We start from the raw sequence: 21,989 nt of genomic DNA, 5'->3' as shown, positions 1-21,989 counted from the left end.
ATATTTTATTAATATGTATACACGAAAAGGGAATATTTGACGATTTTCTGTCCTGCCATTTCCACCACATAATAATCATTTGACTCCATAAGTCAAAAGAAATGTCAACTATGATATTAGGTAGCTTTATGTAGTAGTAGTAGGTATATGCCATAAATTAGAGGAGTCGATGCAATTTTGTGACATACAATCCGACAACAAGTAATGTTACTATTATGCTTACAATATCTTATTATACATGGAAATATAATCAAACGGTTCTCACTTAGATATTGGCCTCATCATATCGGTACAACAACACACATACACTTTTTCTAACAAATTAGGTTTTTCCTTAACCGTACTAAAATTAAACCTGAATCACTCGTCATATAAACCAATCAAGTAAATACAAATATAAATTCTAGATCATTTTAATCAATATCAATACATTCCAATAAGTGAGAGGATGATTATATGTAATGACTTTAGTTTTCAAAGATAACATAGCCACAAGTTTAATCAACCGAAATTTAATATTGACTATAGAATAAAGTTATGTAACCTTAACCATACTACAAAAGCACAAACATACAAAAGAGAAAACACAATATTCCGGCCAGTCGACATCATGTGTTCTCATGTTGTGTACACAACCTCTTCCACGTTATCTTTTGTTCGAATGAAAAATATGCTTTTTCCAACACACTTTATTTTATATTTTCCACCAAGTGTGCCCCTAATCCCGTTTCTGATTTAAGGTACAAATTTACTGTGAAACAATCAAACAAAATTACAAAATCAACGTTTTAAATGATTGTTTAAATAAAATGCATCTTTTTAATAGCATGTGTTATACCTGATTTTTTTAAAACAACATCGATTTACCAGGCCTAATAGGGGCTGGGTTAAAGCCTAACAAGTCAGTTCAAAGCCCATATGACCCATATGTGGTAAACCTCTCCACCACGAGTGGTAAATAGACGTGCAACCAGAGTCTAACCCCCAACCTCCACCCAGCCTCAGCTCTAGCTCCCCCGATTTCACCAATTGAGCTAGGCCTCATTGGTGAAAAAAAAATGTGTTACACCAGGTAAGTGTTTGACCTCATCTATTGTGACCTTAGTATAACATCACTACCATTTAATTTCACTCGCTCATTCACTCTAGTGGTGTTATGCTTAGTGAGTGTGAGGCCTCACAGCTTTACTTATTTTTCTAAACAGTTAACATTAACTAGGGAATTTGTCAGAGCATTGCAACGGTACGTAATCGCGGGCATTCGATGGGTATCGGTTCGGTTTGTTACAGTACCGGTATGATACATGCCTTCGGTATAGAAATCAACATGTTTTACATTGACCGGAAATGATAAAACGAATACATGTACCAGCACTACTGATGTTGTTCGAATGATATTGATTGGTTCAGATTGTCAAAATACTCGTACAAATAGGGGTCTTCAAAATAATCCAGATCCGAAACCGAATCCAGAATATCCAAAAATCCGTGTCCGAAATATTCGAAATTTCGGATATCCGAAAATTGGATAATCCGATTTTTTGGATTCGGATGTGGATTTCTAAAAATTTCGGATAATTGGATTACCAATATTTGAAAATTTTAAAAATAGTAAATATATTGTATGAGCACTATCTTTATTTAGAAATATAGTAAAAAATCGGATTCGGATGTGGATTTGTGTTTTTTTTTTTTTTTCAATGTTAGAAATTTGGAAAATACAATTGGTGCGATGAAAAAATAAAATGATTTTATTGCGGGTAATACACTTGCGAGAAATCGAGTTCGAAAACTTTCAGGTTGTGATTGTTTTGATTGTTTGAGTTCATTCTGTTTTTTTTTTTTCCAGCCACTGCTGTTAAATAGTTCAAAAGTAAAGAAAATTAATGTTTTTGTGTGGCTCATGAGCATGGCCCACCCTTAAAAAGGGCAAAGTGGGCGACATGACCCACTTTCTCTGGGGCCCAAAACATTTTTTATTTACTTTATATATATATATATATATATATATATATATATATATATATATATATATATATAGGGTTGGGCTATATAGAAAACCCTACATATATAAAAAACCCTAGAAAACCCAAGCTCCCGACATTTTTTTTTTTGAAAAAAATAACACATGTAATATACATGTTTTTAAGACTTTTGGGCCAAAAAAATCAAAAAAGCGCCGAAGGGATAATTTAAAAAAAAAAAAAAGTTTCAGCAAATTTCAGCAAATTTATGTCTTTTTTGCCTAACACATGTTAGGCACTGAAAGTTGTTTATTTTTTTTTTAAAAAATCCCTTCGGCGCTTTTTTGTTTTTTTGCCCAAAACACTCTAAAACATGTATATTACATGTGTAATTTTTTTCAAAAAAAAAAAATGTCGGGAGGTTGGGTAAAAATGGGTTCCCATTTGGGTTTCCAGAGTTTTCTAAGAATTTTAGGGTTTTTTGTCTAGCATTACCCTATATATATATATATATATATATATATATATATATATATATATATATATATATATATATATATATATATATATATATATATATATATATATTGAAATAAAAACCTATAAAATCTAAAACCCAATAACATTTACAATCAAAAAGATTTTTAAACTCATCAACCTACTTAGTTTGTGCCAATTTAAACCTACTTTTCATTTAACCAACTAACCCTAACGAAACCCAATTGAAAACTTAGGTGCAGTTTGTTTTTTGAGAGATAAAATGTCTGCAGTCTGTGGACCACATTTCCAGACATCTGTAGAAGAAGATGTGGACCAAACCTCTGTAGTTTGCAAGAAGAAGGCTGTTTGTTTTTTAATGTATGTAGACTTCTAAAATAAACTGGTGGTGGTGTACGAACGGTGGGTGGTGGTGGACGATGGTGGTAGATGGTGGTGGTGGTGATGGACGGTGGTGGGTGGTGGACGGTGGTGGTGGGTGGTGGTAGTGGTGATGGACGGTGATGGGTGGTGGACGGTGGTGGTAGGTGGTGGTGTTTAACCCTCTGCAGACCTTAAAAGATCTTAGAAGTGGATGGGCCAAGTCTGCACCAAAAAGAGCTCGCGTGCAGACATTTTTTAATGAAACATCTTCAGAAAAACGAACAGTCTGCAGATGACAATGTCTACGCGGCACAGACAGAAGAGCCTACGCAAATCTTTTTTTAAAAAAACAAACACCACCTTAATGTTTTAAACCAACAAAACCCTTTTTATCACAATTATCATCATATGATTGATTTTTTATGCGCACAAGTTTATTTTTAAGGGCTTGTTTTTCTACCTGTACAGGGCCTTTAAATTATCAGACGTGACCCTGCTCATAAGCCCGAGCTCATTCCCTAGTTGGGCTCATGCGGCCTCCGCGCCAAAGCGGCGTGGTGTTCCATGTGAGTGTAAGACCACATTAGCACTCACACCCACCTCTAACCATATATAACACCTACCCTAAAGAAACTAAGTAGTTAATTCTTACAGATTAATATAAAAGATATAGGGTACAACAGTTCTTTTCATTTAGCAACACTTGGATACCGCGTGTTCTCACAGTGTGCACATCCTGCTTTTCAGCCAAACACTTTATTCCTTATTATCACACAATTACCTCAAATTTCTTTTGGTCAAAACAAGTCCTTTTTCGATTTATTACTATCACCGCAGAAGGCTTTATTTCTTTTTTTATAAATAAATTATAAATAAAGACAAAATTATCAAACATCACTCCAGATTTTATTATCCCAGATCAAAATTTGGACTAGATTAACATTCCGAGTTCACACCAAACCGGTTCTTGTCGGTCTGAACGTATGTATATCCCTTTTAACACGGATTTAACATTATTGTTGTCGTCCCATAAATGACTTGTGAACTTGTAATCTTCCACTATCCATTTTTATATTCCACACCCCAACTAAACAACACTTTCAGTTGACCAAAACCTCACCCAACCCCCCTTATTTAAACCCACCCTTCATCCTCATGCCACCATCCTCACCACAACCCGAACCCGCACCCGAAAATGGATACCTGGTCGACCCAAGATGACGCTGAAGATAGCGCCTTCTACGCCGAGCTCAAAAGGCAGATATTACGTCTTACGGACGAGGACCATGACGAGCCGCAAGTTCAAGACAAGTATGCGCGGAGGAGACTGGTTGGTGGCGGGTTGTCGTTGATTCCTGGGAACTATTTTAATTGGTCGGGGAGTAAGGAGGTTTCGGTTCCGGGGTGGATGGAGAAGTTGTGGGCGGCAAACGGTGGTGGAACCGGGGTGTTTATACCTCGTGGCGGGGTGCACCGGTTTAGAAGAAGACATAATAAACCAAAGAAGAATACTGAAAGGAGCAGAGTGCATCCAGCAGGACACAAGAATCTTGGATCATCATAGTACCTGGTACTTGTGTGTACGTCATGAGTTGTAGAAGATGATATATATTCAAAATGGTATAGGTATTATTGACTACTGAGGGTGGTTTTGATAAATATGTAAACAGACAAATGTGTCCTCATGGTTATGTTTAAACTACATGTACTTTTGCTCTTATCCAAAAAGGCCTGCACTTTGAACTAAATTGTGTACTATATATAACCCTATGTTTTGTTGTTGTATGAAAAATCAGTGGGGGCCATACTCTCAAAATCCAAATAAGCGAGCACGGCCACTCTTAAAAATCCAATATTTTACACTAAAAAAAATTTTGGTAAAATTAACCCCCCGGGCCACAAGAACTGACGACAATGCGTTTCAGTCACCTCATCAGCATTGCGCATTTTGCACGCCTGATTAGCGCTCTTTTAACCAAGACCACTACAAATTTGTTAATAACTCGAATAGAAAAAGCCTTGGCAATAAAGCTTTCATGGCTTTATAATCCCTATAAAATAAAATAGAAATCCAGAGAGAACTAAAGAGGTGGTAATTTACAACAGCAAAGACCCTATCACTATCCCTCCACTAGCAGCTTCTAAACTAAGCCAGTATACATTTTCTTTTTTCATTTCAAGCTTACCCTCCTCAAATTTGTCGACTTCAGTCCTTGGGGCGCGCTAACCACAATGAACTCAGCGCACGTAGACGTGACATGTAATCACTAATCACAAGAAGCGCCCTTGCAGCTTGCCGTGTGGTCAATATCCGGTGCAGTTGCTGTAGCGTTTGCTGCCTCAGTAGATCTGCCTGTCAAAGACATAAATTTGTAATATTATTTATCCATTTATTTATATAAGGATTAATTTCATATATACCCGACCAAAACTAAAAAATATCATATATGCCCTTACAAAGTAAATAAAATATCGAATATACCCAATTTATTAAAAACAATTTAATAAATGGTCATTTTACCCTTATTTTTTTAACTTCAAGTTTTCATATATGCTCATATTTTTATATAACACATTTTTAGCTTAAATTTATATTTTACCCATAACAATAGTATTCTACATATATAATGTTTAAGCTAAATAAATTAAGCTATAAATGAGTAAATATAATATTTGAAGTTAAATGTCATATATGAGATTTCAAAGTTTTAGAAAAAAATAAGGGTAAAATTGTTATTTATTAAATTATTTTTAATGAATCGGGTATATGTGATATTTATAATTTTGCATGGGTATATATGAAATTGCCCCTTTTACAAGGATTAGGTCTAAAATTTACCTGGTGAAGGAAGTTTTCGAGTGTGGCAAGCTTGCCCATGGCTATAGCCATCTGACCCATGTAATCGGCTACGTTACCCGAGCTCGTAAACCCCACCGAGAGCGTGTCGACGAGAGATTGTTGCAACGCTTCCATCCCTTGAGACAAAGCATCTTCTGCTTGTTGCGAAGATTGCTGCAAATTACATATCCCCATCAACTGTTGATCCGTCAACGGCTCCAAATGGTTCCCGAGTATCTACACAAACAAAACACATTAATGGAACATACTCTACATGTTAAGGAATTGTCGGTCAAACGGTTGGTCAAACCTTGAGAAGCTCAGAAGAGCGAAAACCGCCTATCCACATGAAACAACGTTCGGCTGGCGACTTCCACATGCCGGAAAGCATGTGAAACACATCGGATTTTGCGGCTATGCTTTTAAGACGGAATTTTTCATCGTAATGTGACATAACCGCTTCAACGAGAAGACGAAGCTCGTTATCGGGAAGATGAGTGTTTACTGCTGACCGCACGTCGTTAATTAGCCTTTGATGGTCATCTAACCATCGTGCGTATTCCAGATCGAATGCTAAGGCTCCTGTTAGTAAGTTTTAACATTTCATAATACGCAAATCATAAAGACAGTTTGAATAGAAAGATTAGAGAGGTTGTAAGCATTAAATACTTTTAACGCATTACATTTGTCATGTAATTAGTTTCATGCCTTTGATGCTACAAAATATTATTATTGGTAAAGAAATAATTTAAAATTACCGTTTCCACCAACTAAACTACTCTGATCTCCAGAAACTCCACCAGCAATGAACATACCCTACGTACGAAAAAAAAAATAAAAAATTAACTTGAGCTTTTTTTAAAATAAAGATTTTCAAATGCAAGCATTTCGTGTTACAATTTGACCATATGGGTACCTGCTGGCGTGCTCGTTTAAGCTCATGCTCAAGCTGCGTAAGCTTGAGTCGACTATTTTCCAGCTGCTGAACATACGCCTGCATTATAACGCGATACGTTTAAGCAAAAACCATCAAACAACGTGATGTAAAACAGAAAACAAAGTGTTGTATGAAAGCAAGAATAATACTTTCTTTCTTAATCGACTTTTCCTAGCAGCTTCTCGATTCTGAGCCAGCCTTCGAAGTATCTGATCGACATGACACGATATAATAAAACGGAAAACTTTATATCAATTGTTGTTTTTAAAATTCCGAAAAAAAGTCATTTACAAACCTTCTGGTCTCCAATCTTTCCCATTGATCCTTCTGTTGAATCTACAACAACTTGACCTCCATTTTGAACACTGTTAAACTACAGAAAAATATCCAAAACATGTTCATCAAACCTAATGATCATTTAGAAAATATAAAGACATTAAACAATTTAGGGAAATTGGCTTGTAATAATCCCACCTAGACCTTATTGGCCATTAATAATCCCACCTCAGAATATTCCCCCCACCAGTCCCACCTTTCACATATTTTTCCTACAATGGTCCCCTGTTAAAAAAACTTAACGGAGTTAAGCTTTTTTCCAAGTTACAAACAGATTTTTTAGGGCTTTTGATTAGAACGACGATACGAGTCCATTGATGTAAAACTTGCCTCGAAACGGTACTCCAAACGATGAAAACGGCGCTTCAATTCGGGTGTTTAAATTTCCAATTAACCAAAATCAAGTCACTTGGAGCACCATTTCGAAGTAAGTTTTACATCAATGGACTCGTATCATCGTTCTGATCAAAATCCCTAAAAAATCTGTTTGTAATTTGGAAAAAAGCTTAACTCCGTTAAGTTTTTTTAACGGGAGACCATTGTAGGAAAAATAGGTGAAATGTGGGACTGGTGTGGGGAATATTCTGAGGTGGGATTATTAATGGTCAATAAGGTCTAGGTGGGATTATTACAGGCCAATTCCCCAACAATTTAAAAGATTAAAGGAAAATAAAGACCTGATTTTTATCATCAGTGTCAATATCAGTAGAAGTGTCAGTTTGTTGGCTGTTATCTGCAATTGCAGACTCACCCCAATTCTCAAAATGCCCTTTCCCCATAACACCACCACCGCCGACGTTACCACCACCTGCCGCCACCACCTTATGGTGCTGCATCAAGAACTGCTGCCCTGTATCCACCCCTGTCCCAATTGAGCTCATATCTATACTTGACCCAAAATTCTAAAAAACCCAATAAACAAGATTCAGTTTCCCAACAAACCCACATGAGAAATTGCACAACAACACAAAAAAATTGAAACTTTCAATGCACCCACATGTTAAAATCATACAAACATACAAAAATTCATAATACCCATGTTTAATTTAATATAAACTATTTAAGTTAATAAGTTATAATTACCATGTGATGCTGGCGAAACTGTAAGCTATTGTTAGAAAAAACAGCTGCTGCATTTGCATTTGCATTCCCTGATTTTATTTCATTATACAAAGAGCCTACCAAACCCCAAAACAACTTCAAAGTTAGATACACCAAAATATATACATACACATATATTTCTTTAAAAAAAAAAAAAACATAACTTACTTCTGCTTAAATCAACAGCATCCTCTTGATAGTGTTGAAGCTCTCCAAGATCCGCAAAACGTGCATCATTTCTTCCATTTTCATCTGCTCTGTTTATCAATTATGACCCACCAATAAAAATGAAAACTTTTTAGCAAGAAACTAACAATGAACAAAAATGATTATGACCCACTATTCAAAATGAAAACTTTTTAGTAGGAAACTAACAATGAACAAAAATGTTTATGACCCACTAATCAAAATGAAAACTTTTTTGCAAAAATTCATAATGTTTATGACCAACAATCAAAAATGAAAACTTTTTAGCAAGAAACTAACAATGAGTAAAAATGTTTATGACCCACAAATAAAAATGAGAACTTTTTAGCAAGAAACTAACTAACAATGAATAATAATCAAGAAAGTGTGTACCTAATGTTAAAAAATGGAGGGTAAAGGTCTGGAGATGAGAAGGGGTGAGGGGAGCTTTGCATTGTTGTAGATGATGATGGTGGAAAATGGGAAATCTTTAAAAGGGATGGATGTTTTATTTATTTTACTGGCATGAGAAGATAGCGAATCAGTACGATAGCCTTAGGCAATTACACCCAAAATAATAGTCCATGTATCAGATATGAGAGAGAGAGAGATTTGTTTTGTCATTATTGCATATTCTGACCCCTCTCTCTTTCCCCCAAGTTTGAGCATTTTAGTCTCCCGATACCGGTAGCAGCACCTCCAGTCCGAACAAATGCATATAACTATCGTCTTCCCCACTTTATTAACCTGGCGCGTGACTGTGATGTTTAATTCGACTATATATATCAACTAGTGGGTAAGTGGTGCCGCTTCAGTGCGAGTTTGAAACGTACATACCAGGAAATGTTAAGTTGGTGGGTGTGGTTTAAAGCTTTTATGGGCTTTATTATGCCAAGTTAGTGCCACCTTATATTGGGGAGGTGACACCTAATCGAGAGTCGTTATTATTAACTTGCACGGCATGGAATAAAGCCCTTTAAAGCCTCCATTTACTCTATATAAAAAAATAGAAAAAGAAGAAGAAATCTGATTGGCTGGGTGACTCTCTCTCCTCTTTCACGCCCGCTAACCCATTGGTGAAGTCATGCCATAGCACTCCCTTTGGCTACGACGGGATGGCCAGGGGTGATATACCACACCCTAGTCTTAGAATTTGTAAAACGACTTTTAAATTAGTATTAACTTTGGGAATTTTTTTATTACTTAGTTGCTAAAAGTAGGCATGTTAAGACGGTTCAATTATGATTAAAACGAAGATAGAGTAAATTACAAATTTTGTCCTTTATCTATAGATCAATTTAGGCAGAAGTTTCTCCCGAAGCTATCCATCTCAGGCAAAATGTCATCAAAGTAGAGCGTCACATTTGGTCTGCTAATCCAGGCAGTCCCTTTGAACGGTGCTCTCCACTCAGCCACTACTTGGTCATTAGTTGCTAACCTTGTTTTCCCCTGCACGACCACCTCTTAATTCGGTATACCCGTTAAAGAGTTTATCAATTCTTCATTGATATGTATTGTATGGCTGCCAACATTTAGGTTGTTTGTTCTTCCATTGTAATTTTTAACCAACCAGTACCCAAGCATTGTGGGTATGCTGTTTATTTTCATCCTTAGTGCAGCACCAAACCCCATGTGTTCTACTGCATGTCTTTGATATTGATTTAGATTTATAAACCAAGCAGTCAAGTTTGTAGGTTTTAATCTTGACAAAACCCGAGCCCCACTGAACTCATAAAACGGTTCTTCTTCAACCTCAACATCCTGACTTAAGGCCTTCCTCTTATTGACGTTTTGGGCCATGCCGGTGTGCACATTTATTCTCACTTCAACCCCTCTTCGCCTATAAAACATGATTAATTTTCATGGCGTTTTAGTTTTTCATAGCATTCAATAACACAAATGATGCATGGCGTTTAACAACACACACAAATGATATATGTTGTTCAATAAGACAATCACAGATGATACATGGCGTTTAATAACACAAATGATATATGTAAAATGACGTTCTCATACATTTAAACAATATTATACAAACGAGACATGTTTTGACGTTTAGTCACAAACTATCAAAGTATATTACATGATATATGGAGTTTTATAAACAAACATCATAAAAAGTAACAATGTGTACCATGTTTTGTTGTTGTCTTCTTTCTTTGCTCGGAGGTTCTTTGGCGTTTTAGAGCAGATGACCTTTCCTCTTCCACACCCATAAAAACTGCACATTTATTGATAAAATTAGAACGCCAAAAACATCATAAAACTAGCATAATGTAAATTGTCGCAACCCCCGTCCCCTAACACCCCGGGAACGGGCGGCCGCGGCCAGTTTTGGTGGTATTTGTTTTTATCCATTTTGGCAGCGGAAATTTCATCAGGACCGTAGTTAGAAAATATTTTATCAGAGTAAAATACCACATCTTTAATATATTAAATATATGGGAAAATCCCAAGTTTCAGGTACACACATTTTTATAGGGATAAACCCTATTTTATTTAATATAAACATCTATTTTATTTTAGGTAACTTCATAGCCACTTTTCCAAGCCTTCAGTGTTGTCCAGTTGGCTTCTATTTGGCTTTCACATTTTGTTACCTGAAACGCATTTAAAAACATTTTGTCAGTAGGAAATACTTAATAAAACCATTGTACAGTATTGAGGGCGGTCGCGCAATTACATTTGTTTCTAAGTCATACTAATTACCACCCACAGTACTGTCATCTCGACTTATGGTCGTGTTACTCCTCGCAAGGTAGTAACAAATTTTGTATACAAAACCCCAAATATACCGACGATAATTGTATCCTTACAAATACTCAATAACTGTTTAATATATTATTAATTGTGTGAGGTTTTGTAAAAACAATTTGCAAAAAGGAGATTACTCACATTGCTGTCTTAGGTTTTCTGTAATGGTTTCCTGGTGATTATCTATAAATTACACAAATGCATACGCGTTAGTATAATAACCCATTTTAACATTAGTAATACCCTCCCCGAGACGGCATTCCAACGACTACGTCGTGCAGAACCACGACAGCCGTTACGGAACCCTAGATCAATCGGGCAGCGTATCTAATACGTATCCAGGGGTTATGATACTTACAACGGAGCAGAACTTCGTTATTTAGGGGGTATTAGACCCGAGAATATTAGCTTATATGTTGAGAGAGAGAAAAGAAAATTGAACAATCGAAACTGAGCTCGATCGCCCAATTTACAGGGCTGATCATACATTCCGTCGCGCCCCGCGACGCCCCAAGGCTTAGCCTTCGCGGGCCGCGACGTAGGGAACCTAGGGCGTAGGGTGGTCCGATCATCCACCTAGACTCGACACGAAGCTGCCACATGGCAGCTCAGGGTGAGGCTGCGTAGCAAGGCTGTCGCGCCCCGCGTTGGCCTTGTGGCTTCTCCGTCGCGGGCCACGAGGCCATATATTTATTTATTTTATTTGATTTTTTATAAAATTAAGGTATTCGAGGTCCGTTTTCGCATACGGGGTATATTTTAGGACATTTTGGGATATTTTAAAATATATTAGGGTGTCGGAAAAATTTCAAGAGGGTTGTTATATCCTCCCCACCTTGTTTTAGAGCTGGTCCTCGAGATCTACTGGAACAAGTGTGGATATTTCTTTTGCATTTCTGATTCAAGCTCTCATGTGTATTCTGGTCCTCTTTTGGAGTTCCATTTCACTTTGACCATAACTAATCTCTTGTGCTTGAGGTTCTTGACTTTTCTGTCTTCAATTTGTAGAGACCTTTCTACAAATTTAAGTTGTTCATTTACCTCTATATTCTTAAGAGGTATTACCAGTGATTCATCAGCTAAGCATTTCTTGAGATTAGATACATGAAATACATCATGTATTCCTGCCATTTTCTCTAGCAGTTGTAGCTGATAGGCTACAGGTCCTATCCTTTTAATAATCTCAAAAGGTCCAACATACCTGGGGCTTAGCTTTCCTCTTTTGATGAATCTTACCACTCCATTCCAAGGAGAGACTTTTAATAACACTTTGTCTCCTACCTGAAATTCTAATGGCTTGCGTCTGTTATCAGCGTAGCTCTTTTGTCGATCACGTGCCGATTTTAGTTGTTCCTTAACTTGAATAATCTTGTCGGTTGTTTCTTGTACTATTTCAGGTCCAGATAGTTGCTTTTCCCCAATTTCTGCCCAACAGACTGGGGTTCGACACTTTCGTCCATAAAGTGCTTCGAATGGTGTAGCATTGATACTCGTGTGATAACTGTTATTGTAAGAAAATTCTATTAATGGTAAGTGATCATCCCAATTACATCCGAAATCAATTACACAAGCTCTAAGCATGTCCTCCATTGTCTGAATCGTCCTTTCGCTTTGTCCGTCCGTTTGAGGATGATAAGCGGTACTTAGATTCAACTTGGTTCCCATTGCTTTTTGGAAACTTGCCAAAAAATGAGAGGTAAAACGACTATCCCTATCAGAAACAATTGACAAAGGAATTCCATGTAATGAAACTATTTCATTTACATACAACTTAGCTAGTTGTTCCATACTGAAAGTTTCCTTCATCGGTAGGAAATGAGCTGACTTGGTTAACCTATCTACAATCACCCAGATTGTATCATTACCTTTTCTTGTTTTAGGTAATTTGGTAACAAAATCTATTGTTATCAATTCCCATTTTCATACGGGCATTTCTAACTGTTGCAATAGACCTGAGGGTTTCTGATGTTCAGCTTTGACTTGTGAACAGGTTAAACACTTAGAAACGTAAGTTGCTATATACTTTTTCATTCCTATCCACCAAAAATTCTTTCTTAAGTCCTGATACATCTTATCACTTACAGGATGCATCGTATACTTAGACTTATGGGCTTCTTCTAATATACAATGACGTAAGTTTTCTAATTTAGGTATCCACATTATTTTCTTATGGAATCTCCAAATTCAATCGGTTCCTTGTTCTAATTTTTTAATCATTCCTTTTAGCTTTTCAGTATCCTCCTTGATTACTGATTCTTGTGCTTCTCGACACGAAGCTGCCACGTGGCAGCTCAGGGTGAGGCTGCGTAGCAAGGCTGTCGCGCCCCGCGTAGGCCTTGTGTCTTCTCCGTCGCGGGCTGCGAGGCCATATATTTATTTATTTTATTTGATTTTTGATAAAATTAAAGTATTCGGAGTCCGTTTTCGCATACGGGGTATATATTAGGACATTTTGGGATATTTTAAAATATATTAGGTGTCTGAAAAATTTCAGGAGGGTTGTTATATAAATCGAAGTTAACTCACTATGTTTTTTGACTCTGGAACTTGTTTGATCTTTAGACGCCATAATATTTGTGGTTTCACGTTTTCTATGGTTTTCACATTTTCTTAGGAGCTGGGGAGGTTTCTCTGGGAAGTATATATGTTTCGGTCCCATTTGATGTGTTTTGTAGATGCATATTTACCCTTTTACCCTTATCGAAGCACGTCCACTTTAAAAAGTTTATGTTTTATTTACGAAAACGTCTTCGTGCCAATCTAATCTATAGATTGTTTTGATCGGATGATTCATAAGCGTTCTAACCGTTTTCATACTTCTCATTGTTTTCTTTAAATTTCATAAGCGTTCTCACCGTTTACAAAAATCTAGTATCTTACATTTCACATGGAGGGAAATAGTGCCAAACAGCTTCCTGACACTTCACCATTGGTCCCGCCAAATTACGATTTTGCCCTAATTAAATTTACAGTTTTGCAATTGGTTTTTTTCTTCTCCTAGCCAAATTATGATTATGCACTCGGCTCAAATTTATAGTTTTGCCATTGTTTTATTTTAATTCTTGCTAAGTGGCAGTTTTTCCATCCTTTTTTACTCGATGTTATTTTTTAGATCGTGTTATTAGTAGCATGTACAAGTAAACGAAATAGAAACGTAATGTTATGAGAGAGAAATATTCGGTTTAGTGTCCTGCAACATTGACGGGCAAAAACTAGTACTTTGAAAGGAAAACTTATACGAGACATGACAGGACTATTTTAAAAATGTCGTAATAAGTATATTTATACTACGATAACTCTCTTTTTATTTAAAAATGTTATGATAATTTTTTTTTATATATACGGGCGACGTTTGTACCAAGTAAAGAGTGGATAGCAGTTGGCAGTAGGGTTGGCGCGTGGGAGCGTAGTTCAAGGTGCACCTACGTCTGTATCTTGATATGGTAGGCTTGGTAAGTAGCAGCAGGTAAAACTTTTACTTACATTATTAATTATATTATAATTAAACTTCTTTTATATCTTAAATTCTTTCTAGCAAAATTTTTAAGTTTAAAAAGGGTATTTTAGAAAAATATCTTTAATTTAATCTAGTAAAACACAAATAATTAAGCATATTATTAGTCATTACGAGTAATCGTCCTTTTTATAAGGGTGCAGGGGGCACCGTCGGGGAATCCATTCGGGGACCATAAATGCCGTGTGGGAAGGTGCCGTCATCCAAGAGGGGAGCCAAATCGGTGGGTTTGTTCAGGGCTTGTTCACCGAAGAAGGAGAGAGAAGATGGTGGGGCCACCCTCATTTTCAACCAATCAACATTTTTTTGAATAAAAAACAAGTCACCTAATAGGGGAGTGCCGCCATCAAATTGAGGTGCGAGAGGAGTTTAAGAGGGGAGTTGACGTGGCATAACCTGATTGGGTGTGCGTAAGAGAGGAGACTTCCCTAAGAGGGGAGTGTCTCTCTCACCCTAACTAAATTATAGATTTAAACAAGGAGCTACTAAATACACTTCATCTTTTAGTAGTTACACCTCTCTTACTCGTAACGCTTTCTCTTACAATACGAGGTGTATCAAGTAAAATATGAGTGTGTTTTAGACACCTCCTTTAAATAAGCTTAGCATTGAGTTGCTAACTTTTTAAAATTCTCATTTTACAAACATAAAATTCATATAGGTATATATTAGTTTAACTCACAATGATGTGTTTGTTTAACTTGTTTAATAAAATATGTCAGTGTTTGGATTTTACTAATATTAAATTGTTAGACTTCAACTTATTCAAAAATTACTTGCTTTATATCTACAAAGAGAGAGTTAATATTCAAACATCTCTTTTCTTTGTCTCTTTCTATATATACATAGATATATAGAGAGAGAAATAGAGTGAAAATAAAATGTCGGAGCCTTACTGTTAAGGTCAGTATATCTTCAATATACAAAATCATGTAACAGTTACTTGGTCAAATTTTTTTTTTAATTCTGCTATTTATACTTTATATAATATACACTTTTAACCTCTTTAGTTTTATACTGATTAGATTCCTATGAAATAAATACAGATTGCCCACTGTGGGACGTGGGTAATTTCACTAGGTAGAAAAAAAGGTTAAAATATATATTTTATAAAGTGAATACCCAACCCATTACGACTATACTATAACCTCGTGTATAACCAATCATATTGTTTAACACCCATCTAACCCGCTTACAAATCGATTGCATCCCACTAACTCGTTTTGACTTATCAACACGTTTAATCTATTTAAATATACAATTTAAAATGTTTGTATTCGAATCAGACTTGTTTGCATAAAAAGTTAATGTTTTTACATGAATGTATACAAGTTATATCCAGGTTCATCAGTATTAACCGCTCAATCCGACAAAATCAACACTCTAGCAGTCTAGCTATCATTATGAATCCAAACTAAGGCCGGAGGGGGGCTTTACCATGGTATCGAGGAAGAAGAATGTGTTCAGGTGGGGCTCACTTGATTTCATCCAATCAATTTTTTTTTTTAATTTTGTTTAATATGGGGCTTTATCACACACCCTGCAAATTAAGGGAGAGCATGATAAAGCCCTTGGCTAACGTGGATCGTACGTGGCGTTGACGTGTCCTGATAAAGCCCTTAGGAGCTCCATCACACACCCCAAGGCCTAATGAATCACTGTTTATAAAACAAGGCTCTACGCTAAACATTCGAATATTTATATTTTTTTGGTGAAATGCCTAGGTAATTTGTCTTAAACTCGTTATAAAATAGGTGGTGAATACATAAAAAATGATGTGTACTTATATTGAATATTACACATATAATCATAATCTTATTGTAAAAATATTAATTAAAAGAGTATGATATAGCTACACTCAACACACCTGCTGTTGGCTGCTGGAAAAGTGGGCGCAAAAGATGATGTGATTGTGACGCTCATTTCGTCCATTTTTTTCAATGCATTTATGATCTGCTTTTAATCCAATTTTACCTTTTTACTTTTCCGGGCCCAAAAATAGTAAGTAATATAAGCCAACACGCTATCACAACAAAACACCACTTTTCGATCAAAGTTGATAGTGGGCCTGTGCAGCCTCGGCCCAATTATAACCGGTTTTAGGAAAAACCGATTTGGGTCAGCCTTGTGTGTATGGGCTAGCACCCCTCTCCACCTAAGCCGGATAAGGCCCGTTAGCGCTCCCTCCCCCAATGCCTGGCTGCCATCGGGAGCGCCACTTCATCTCGCGGGCAGAATAACGGGCATTAACGGAAGGGAAGAAAAGGGGACCGCTTATATCAGTTTTAGAGAGAGAGAGAGAGAGAGAGAGAGTAAGTAGGAGCATCAGTTTTAGGGTTTGGTTATTTATAAGACGGGATTGTAAATGGAAATGCTTCATAAATTTGGATGGATTAAATAATTATAAATTATTTTAACTTGGTTAAATTATTTTTACTTATGTAATTATATTTTAAATTTTAATGTTTCTAAATTTTATATGTTGATTAATTTAAATTTATAAATAAAAATAATGGATTAAATTTTAATTGAAACTAAATTAAATAAATAATTGAGTAATGATTGAGGAGTTCTATTTCATTGCATGTGTGTTATTGAAAGGAATGAATAAACCCCCTGTTGACATGGGTTGAGGTGACGCAATGAAGCCCTCAGGGGATCCATTCCATACCCACCAAGCCTTATAAACCGAATTGGGTTGGTGAAAAAAAGTTGATTTGTATAAAATCGATTCGGGTTATAAGCCGGTTTAGGTGGGAAATTTTCCGAACCTATCAAATTGATTGGGATTGGGTTCAAACCGGTATGGGCCAAAAATAAGGTTTTTTCAACATGTATTTCAAATCGGGTTGGTCCAAACCGGTTTAAGGGAACGAGACTACAAACTGTTATATGAACTGACAGGTTGGATCAAGCCCAAGCCGTTTTTTTTTTTTTTTTTGTGAAGTGGGTCGGGTTATAAATCGGTTATAGATGGTAGTATGGTATGTATGAAACAATGGAAATTAAAAAGAAAGCCCAAATAATTGTTCATAAATAAAGGCCCAAACATTCATTCCTAGAATAAAATAAAGGCCGCACTTGAAAAGAAATATACACAATTACACATCAAATTATCAAAACATATGTTTGATTAAAAATATACAAAACCAGACCTAAAAGGAAAAAAAGAACAGGATAAATTACAATTTTTTTATAAATCGAAACAAAAATATCAGGGTAAACAACAAAAACTAAAATTATTCACTAACTGACACAAAACCAACCTCAAATCTGCAGAAAAGTTAGAAAAAAAGAGCTAAGGATCATACAGAAGTTGTTTCTTGTATGTGGTCAACAGGCCGGTTTCGGTTCAAGACTTGCGTTCCTCGAGAGCTTCTGTGCTGGAGACGTTCATGTAACGTCTCTGACATCTGGTTAAAAAATTCCGGGTCCCACCTATGTATCAACAACGGATCTTCTGCGTAACATATGTATATTGACGTAACAGCACTTTCAACCACTACCATTGCTAATCCAACCTACAAAAGTGTTGTTTATAAATGTTTACGTTTCATTTTGGTCTTCTAGACGAAACCAAAAATGCAGGATGGTTCGCATCTACTTACCAAGATCATGCCCATCAAAACCGATGTGGACCCCATCATGATCACACGGTCAGAATGTTTAATCCTGGTCAAAATTACCGCACAAGTTCCGGTAATAAGTCCACCTAAGAGTGTTCCCATCAGTAAAACAGCACCGGAACAATCATATCCGATAAGCGCTTCAACGCCAGTTGATTGAAATAGTTCCCATGCGTCTCTAGCCGAGTGATTAAAACTTTTCCCGTAAATCGCAATCTAAAAAATAAACAATTAAATCAAACATTCACCATGCATGGATTTCGAAAACTATTTACGCACCTGCACATACGCGTACTTGTTGAAGAAACGAACTAGCGTTTCGACTAGATGAAACACGAAATCCACGCAGCACAAAAGACATTCATTGTTGCCAATCTTTGACCTGAATCCTCTAATCTGGTAAATATAACCAATTTAAACTTAGAACAATATTATCCATTATGTCGTGTTTGCAAATGAAAGTGAGTAAAAATGTATTTACCTCCCACCGTAGTGTTCTAATAGCAGCAGTGAAAAGTGAGCCGTAACAAATGCTTCCAAAAGAAGTAGTTACAGCATACCGTAAAGACTGAATCAGTGGGTCCCGTGGCATTGATGCCGCCTCTGGACCGCCATGAATAAGCACAAGAAACACCATACCGGATACTATAACATGAACGGTATTACAAAGAACCGCACCTGTCCAAAACAAACTCACTGAGAAAACCTGCATGGATTATGTACACGTCATCACATGAGACAAATAATGTTTCAGTTAATGTTAAACGAAAAGTTTATTGAAAGCAAAACTGGCCACCTCACCACAAGAAGCCACCATCTTCCACCGTCACCGATACTTGAAGCCACTACACCGGCTGCACCGAACGACCATAGTGCTAGCCATAGACACATGACTACCATGAATACGCATGCTATTCTCATAACGTCTGGAAGCTTCCATACCATCATTACAGCCCGTTGCAGCACCAACATGGTAAACGGAAGTCTAAACAAAAGTCAAAACACTAATTAAAAAAAGAATTGAAATGGTAAGAAGTAAAAACTAGACTAAATTGCAATTTCCGTCCTTTAAGTTTGAGCCAAATTGCAGGCGCTGCTCTTCAACTACCGAAATTACACTGGATGTCCTTTCTGTTACTGTTTCTCATCAGGCAGTGTCCTTTTGCCCTAACCCAGTTAATTTTTTCTGTTAACTCTTAACACGTGCCACTCACATGAGGGTATAATGGTCATTTTCACTTGATATCTACAGTAAATATCTAGAGTAAATTACATTTTACACGTGTCACTCACATGAGGGTATAATGGTCATTTTCACTTAATATCTAAAGTAAATTGCATTTTACGTCCTTTGAGTTTCAACCAAATTTCCGGCATTGTCCTTTAACTAACGAAATTATAGCGGATGTCCTTTATGTTTCAGATTCTATACAGGCGGTGTCCTTTTGCTGTAACACAAAGGACATCTGCTATAATTTCGTTAGTTAAAGGACTGAGCCTGAAATTAGGTTGAAACTCAGAGGACGTAAAATGCAATTTACTAAAGATATTAAGTAAAAATGACCATTGTGCCCTCATGCGAGTGGCACGTGTTAAGACTTAACGGAAAGTTAGGGCACCGCCTGATTAAAAACAATAACACAAAGGACATCTGGTGTAATTTCGTGAGTTAAAGAACAACGCCTACAACTAAGCTCAAACATAAAGGATGTAAATTGCAATTTACTCTAAAAACTACAGGTCTTAGTGTTGAGTATAACCTGTCTATGACCGATATGATGTATAAAAACTGCAAACCGGAACCAATAGCAAAAGCAATGCCCCAGAAAACCAGTTTGTCCCAAAAGCAAAAAACGCTAAGAACCGCAAGATAAGTAGTTAATATGTGAACCGATATCTTCATCATTTGATTGGCGCGTGAACCGAGTAACAATAACCAAGCCCACCCAAGAACGGTCCCGACCGCAGCGGCAATAGCGTATAGTGGCCAGTAGTCTTCGGTTAAATCAGCTTGGTTTCCGATGAATCTGTTTGTGTATTGATCTATGTTAAGCCTATCTTTCTTTCTAAATCTGTTAATCCCGAGTACCCCGAGTGCAAGACCTACTAAAATCAAATGTAAAAGAAAAATTCCTAGCCAGAACACGTCTTGCCAATGGCGCGAATCCCCAAAAGCCGGTTCCATTGACATTAAGTTACCACTATCTGCACTTATCTGGCTTTGCCCTGCACTCTATAGTTCAAATTCACACCTTAATCAAATAAAATTTAGAAAAACAATATTCAGTACGCTTCCTAACTTGTAGTTTTTTATGTATAAAGCATAACTCCAAGTGAAACCAGCAACATATTTCCATTACTAGTTTTGCCACATAATCTAACTGTAGCTATCAACTGTCTATAACAGAAACACACATATTGAAGATATAATATATCTATCAGCAGAGGGATGATCAAATACAAATAGATCTTAACGTGAGTAAGCAAAGTACTGATATGAACACAAGGTGTTGATATGCGAATAACAAAGTGCTGATAGGTAACAACACAGCGCTGATATGTAACAACACATGACATCATCACCGTGTTGTTACATAATATCAGCACTGTGTTGTTACATAATATCAGCAGCACTTTGTTATTTACACATCAACACTTTGTATTCATATCAGCACTTTGCTACCTACGTTTCTCAAGTTAAGATCTATTTGTATTTGAACATGCCTGTACAGATAAATACGTCTTCAACATATGTGTTTTTGATATAGACACCACCCTCTCTATCAGTAATCAACAAATTCAACCTAATAAATACGTTCCACTACCAATCAAATTCGATTAACATAACAGCATAATAGTGAAATTACCTGTGGAGCGGTGGTCATGGAGCCAGAGTCGTCTTCAGGAGAAGAAGGAAGACTTTGAATTGGATTCATGATGATGAGATGAAGTGATACATACGAAAAGCGGTTGAGTAATTGTATTTAAGGAGGGAGGGAGGGAGGGAGGTCAAAGGAAGTGGGTAATAATTAGGGTTTTGGAAAGAAGAAAAGCCATGGAAAAAACTGAAATTCAACGGCAAAACAAGATTCAATTGAAGCAACAGTGTCATGTCATGGAGCAGATCAGGAGGATATAAGATAATAATGTTAAAGTGTGTTGTATAGTTGATTTCATGATTTGATTTGTGTTTTATATGTTTATGGCAAGATATGAAATATAAATTATTTTATGTTACTATCGAAATATAGTTTTAACGTGAGAGAATGTGCGTCTTTAGAATATTTATTTAGTAGTCAAATGAGAGGAGTTTCATGGAAACAATATCTCAAATTTTTGGAAAATTACTAGAATAGAAAACTTAACTTTTTATATTAAGAGAACTAGTTATAAAAACCGTGCCGCGTTGCGACGAATTTCTTTTGTTATTTAGTCAATGTTTATATGTGTTTGAAATCACTATGAGCGCGTTGCACACAGAATCGCTGACAAAAATAAAAAGAAAATGTAGAAAAAAACACTAAAAAATAACCGAAAGAAAATCAACTAAAAAGTTGTATGGTAATGATGTTGTTCGGTAGAAGCCCGTAGTCAGAGATGAGAAAATAGTAATGGGTACCGGTACCGAATTTCCTGAACCGAAAGATCTTAAGTACCAATTCGGTACTGACGTTTGGCGTTCCTGGTACCGGTTCGCTACCGGTTTTTACCTTCATATACTGATACCGTAACCGATATTTTCGGTACCAATACCGATTCGGTATCAATTGGCACCGAGCACATCCCTACCTATGAAACTAAAAAAAAGGTTGTACGATACCGTTGGTGTTCGTATGGTACCCGTGATCAGGGATGAGCAAATGGTACCCGG

General features: G+C 36.5%; 2 protein-coding genes across 4 annotated transcripts; both read right to left on the bottom strand.

Annotated features, from left to right (window-relative positions):
* Positions 1 to 4,833: 4,833 nt before the first annotated feature.
* Positions 4,834 to 9,015, bottom strand: LOC110923052 (transcription factor HBP-1b(c38)). 2 transcript variants are annotated; one of them, XM_022167238.2, is made up of 11 exons: positions 8,618 to 9,015; positions 8,207 to 8,295; positions 8,021 to 8,115; positions 7,615 to 7,839; positions 6,897 to 6,974; positions 6,751 to 6,810; positions 6,581 to 6,658; positions 6,423 to 6,480; positions 5,975 to 6,246; positions 5,665 to 5,901; positions 4,834 to 5,178 (listed from the first exon to the last, which is right to left on the bottom strand). In XM_022167238.2, exons 1-11 carry the CDS (start codon positions 8,677 to 8,679, stop codon positions 5,032 to 5,034), a joined length of 1,401 nt encoding a protein of 466 aa, XP_022022930.1. In that variant the 5' UTR covers positions 8,680 to 9,015; the 3' UTR covers positions 4,834 to 5,031. The 2 variants fall into 2 exon arrangements, with proteins under 2 accessions (XP_022022930.1, XP_022022931.1); XM_022167239.2 differs by having other exon boundaries at positions 8,207 to 8,290; positions 8,618 to 8,710.
* An 8,558-nt stretch (positions 9,016 to 17,573) lies between these two features.
* LOC110921470 (CTL-like protein DDB_G0274487) lies at positions 17,574 to 21,290 on the bottom strand. 2 transcript variants are annotated; one of them, XM_022165795.2, is made up of 7 exons: positions 20,986 to 21,290; positions 19,879 to 20,351; positions 18,920 to 19,103; positions 18,600 to 18,824; positions 18,398 to 18,514; positions 18,101 to 18,334; positions 17,574 to 18,013 (listed from the first exon to the last, which is right to left on the bottom strand). In XM_022165795.2, exons 1-7 carry the CDS (start codon positions 21,052 to 21,054, stop codon positions 17,798 to 17,800), a joined length of 1,518 nt encoding a protein of 505 aa, XP_022021487.1. In that variant the 5' UTR covers positions 21,055 to 21,290; the 3' UTR covers positions 17,574 to 17,797. The 2 variants fall into 2 exon arrangements, with proteins under 2 accessions (XP_022021487.1, XP_035843013.1); XM_035987120.1 differs by having other exon boundaries at positions 19,879 to 20,370; positions 20,986 to 21,101.
* Positions 21,291 to 21,989: the final 699 nt, after the last annotated feature.

The sequence above is a fragment of the Helianthus annuus genome, chromosome 17, assembly GCF_002127325.2.
Source record: "Helianthus annuus cultivar XRQ/B chromosome 17, HanXRQr2.0-SUNRISE, whole genome shotgun sequence".
Taxonomy (NCBI): domain Eukaryota; kingdom Viridiplantae; phylum Streptophyta; class Magnoliopsida; order Asterales; family Asteraceae; genus Helianthus; species Helianthus annuus.
Note: the sequence above shows the minus strand (reverse complement) of the source record. Positions and strands in the feature narration are given on the sequence as shown.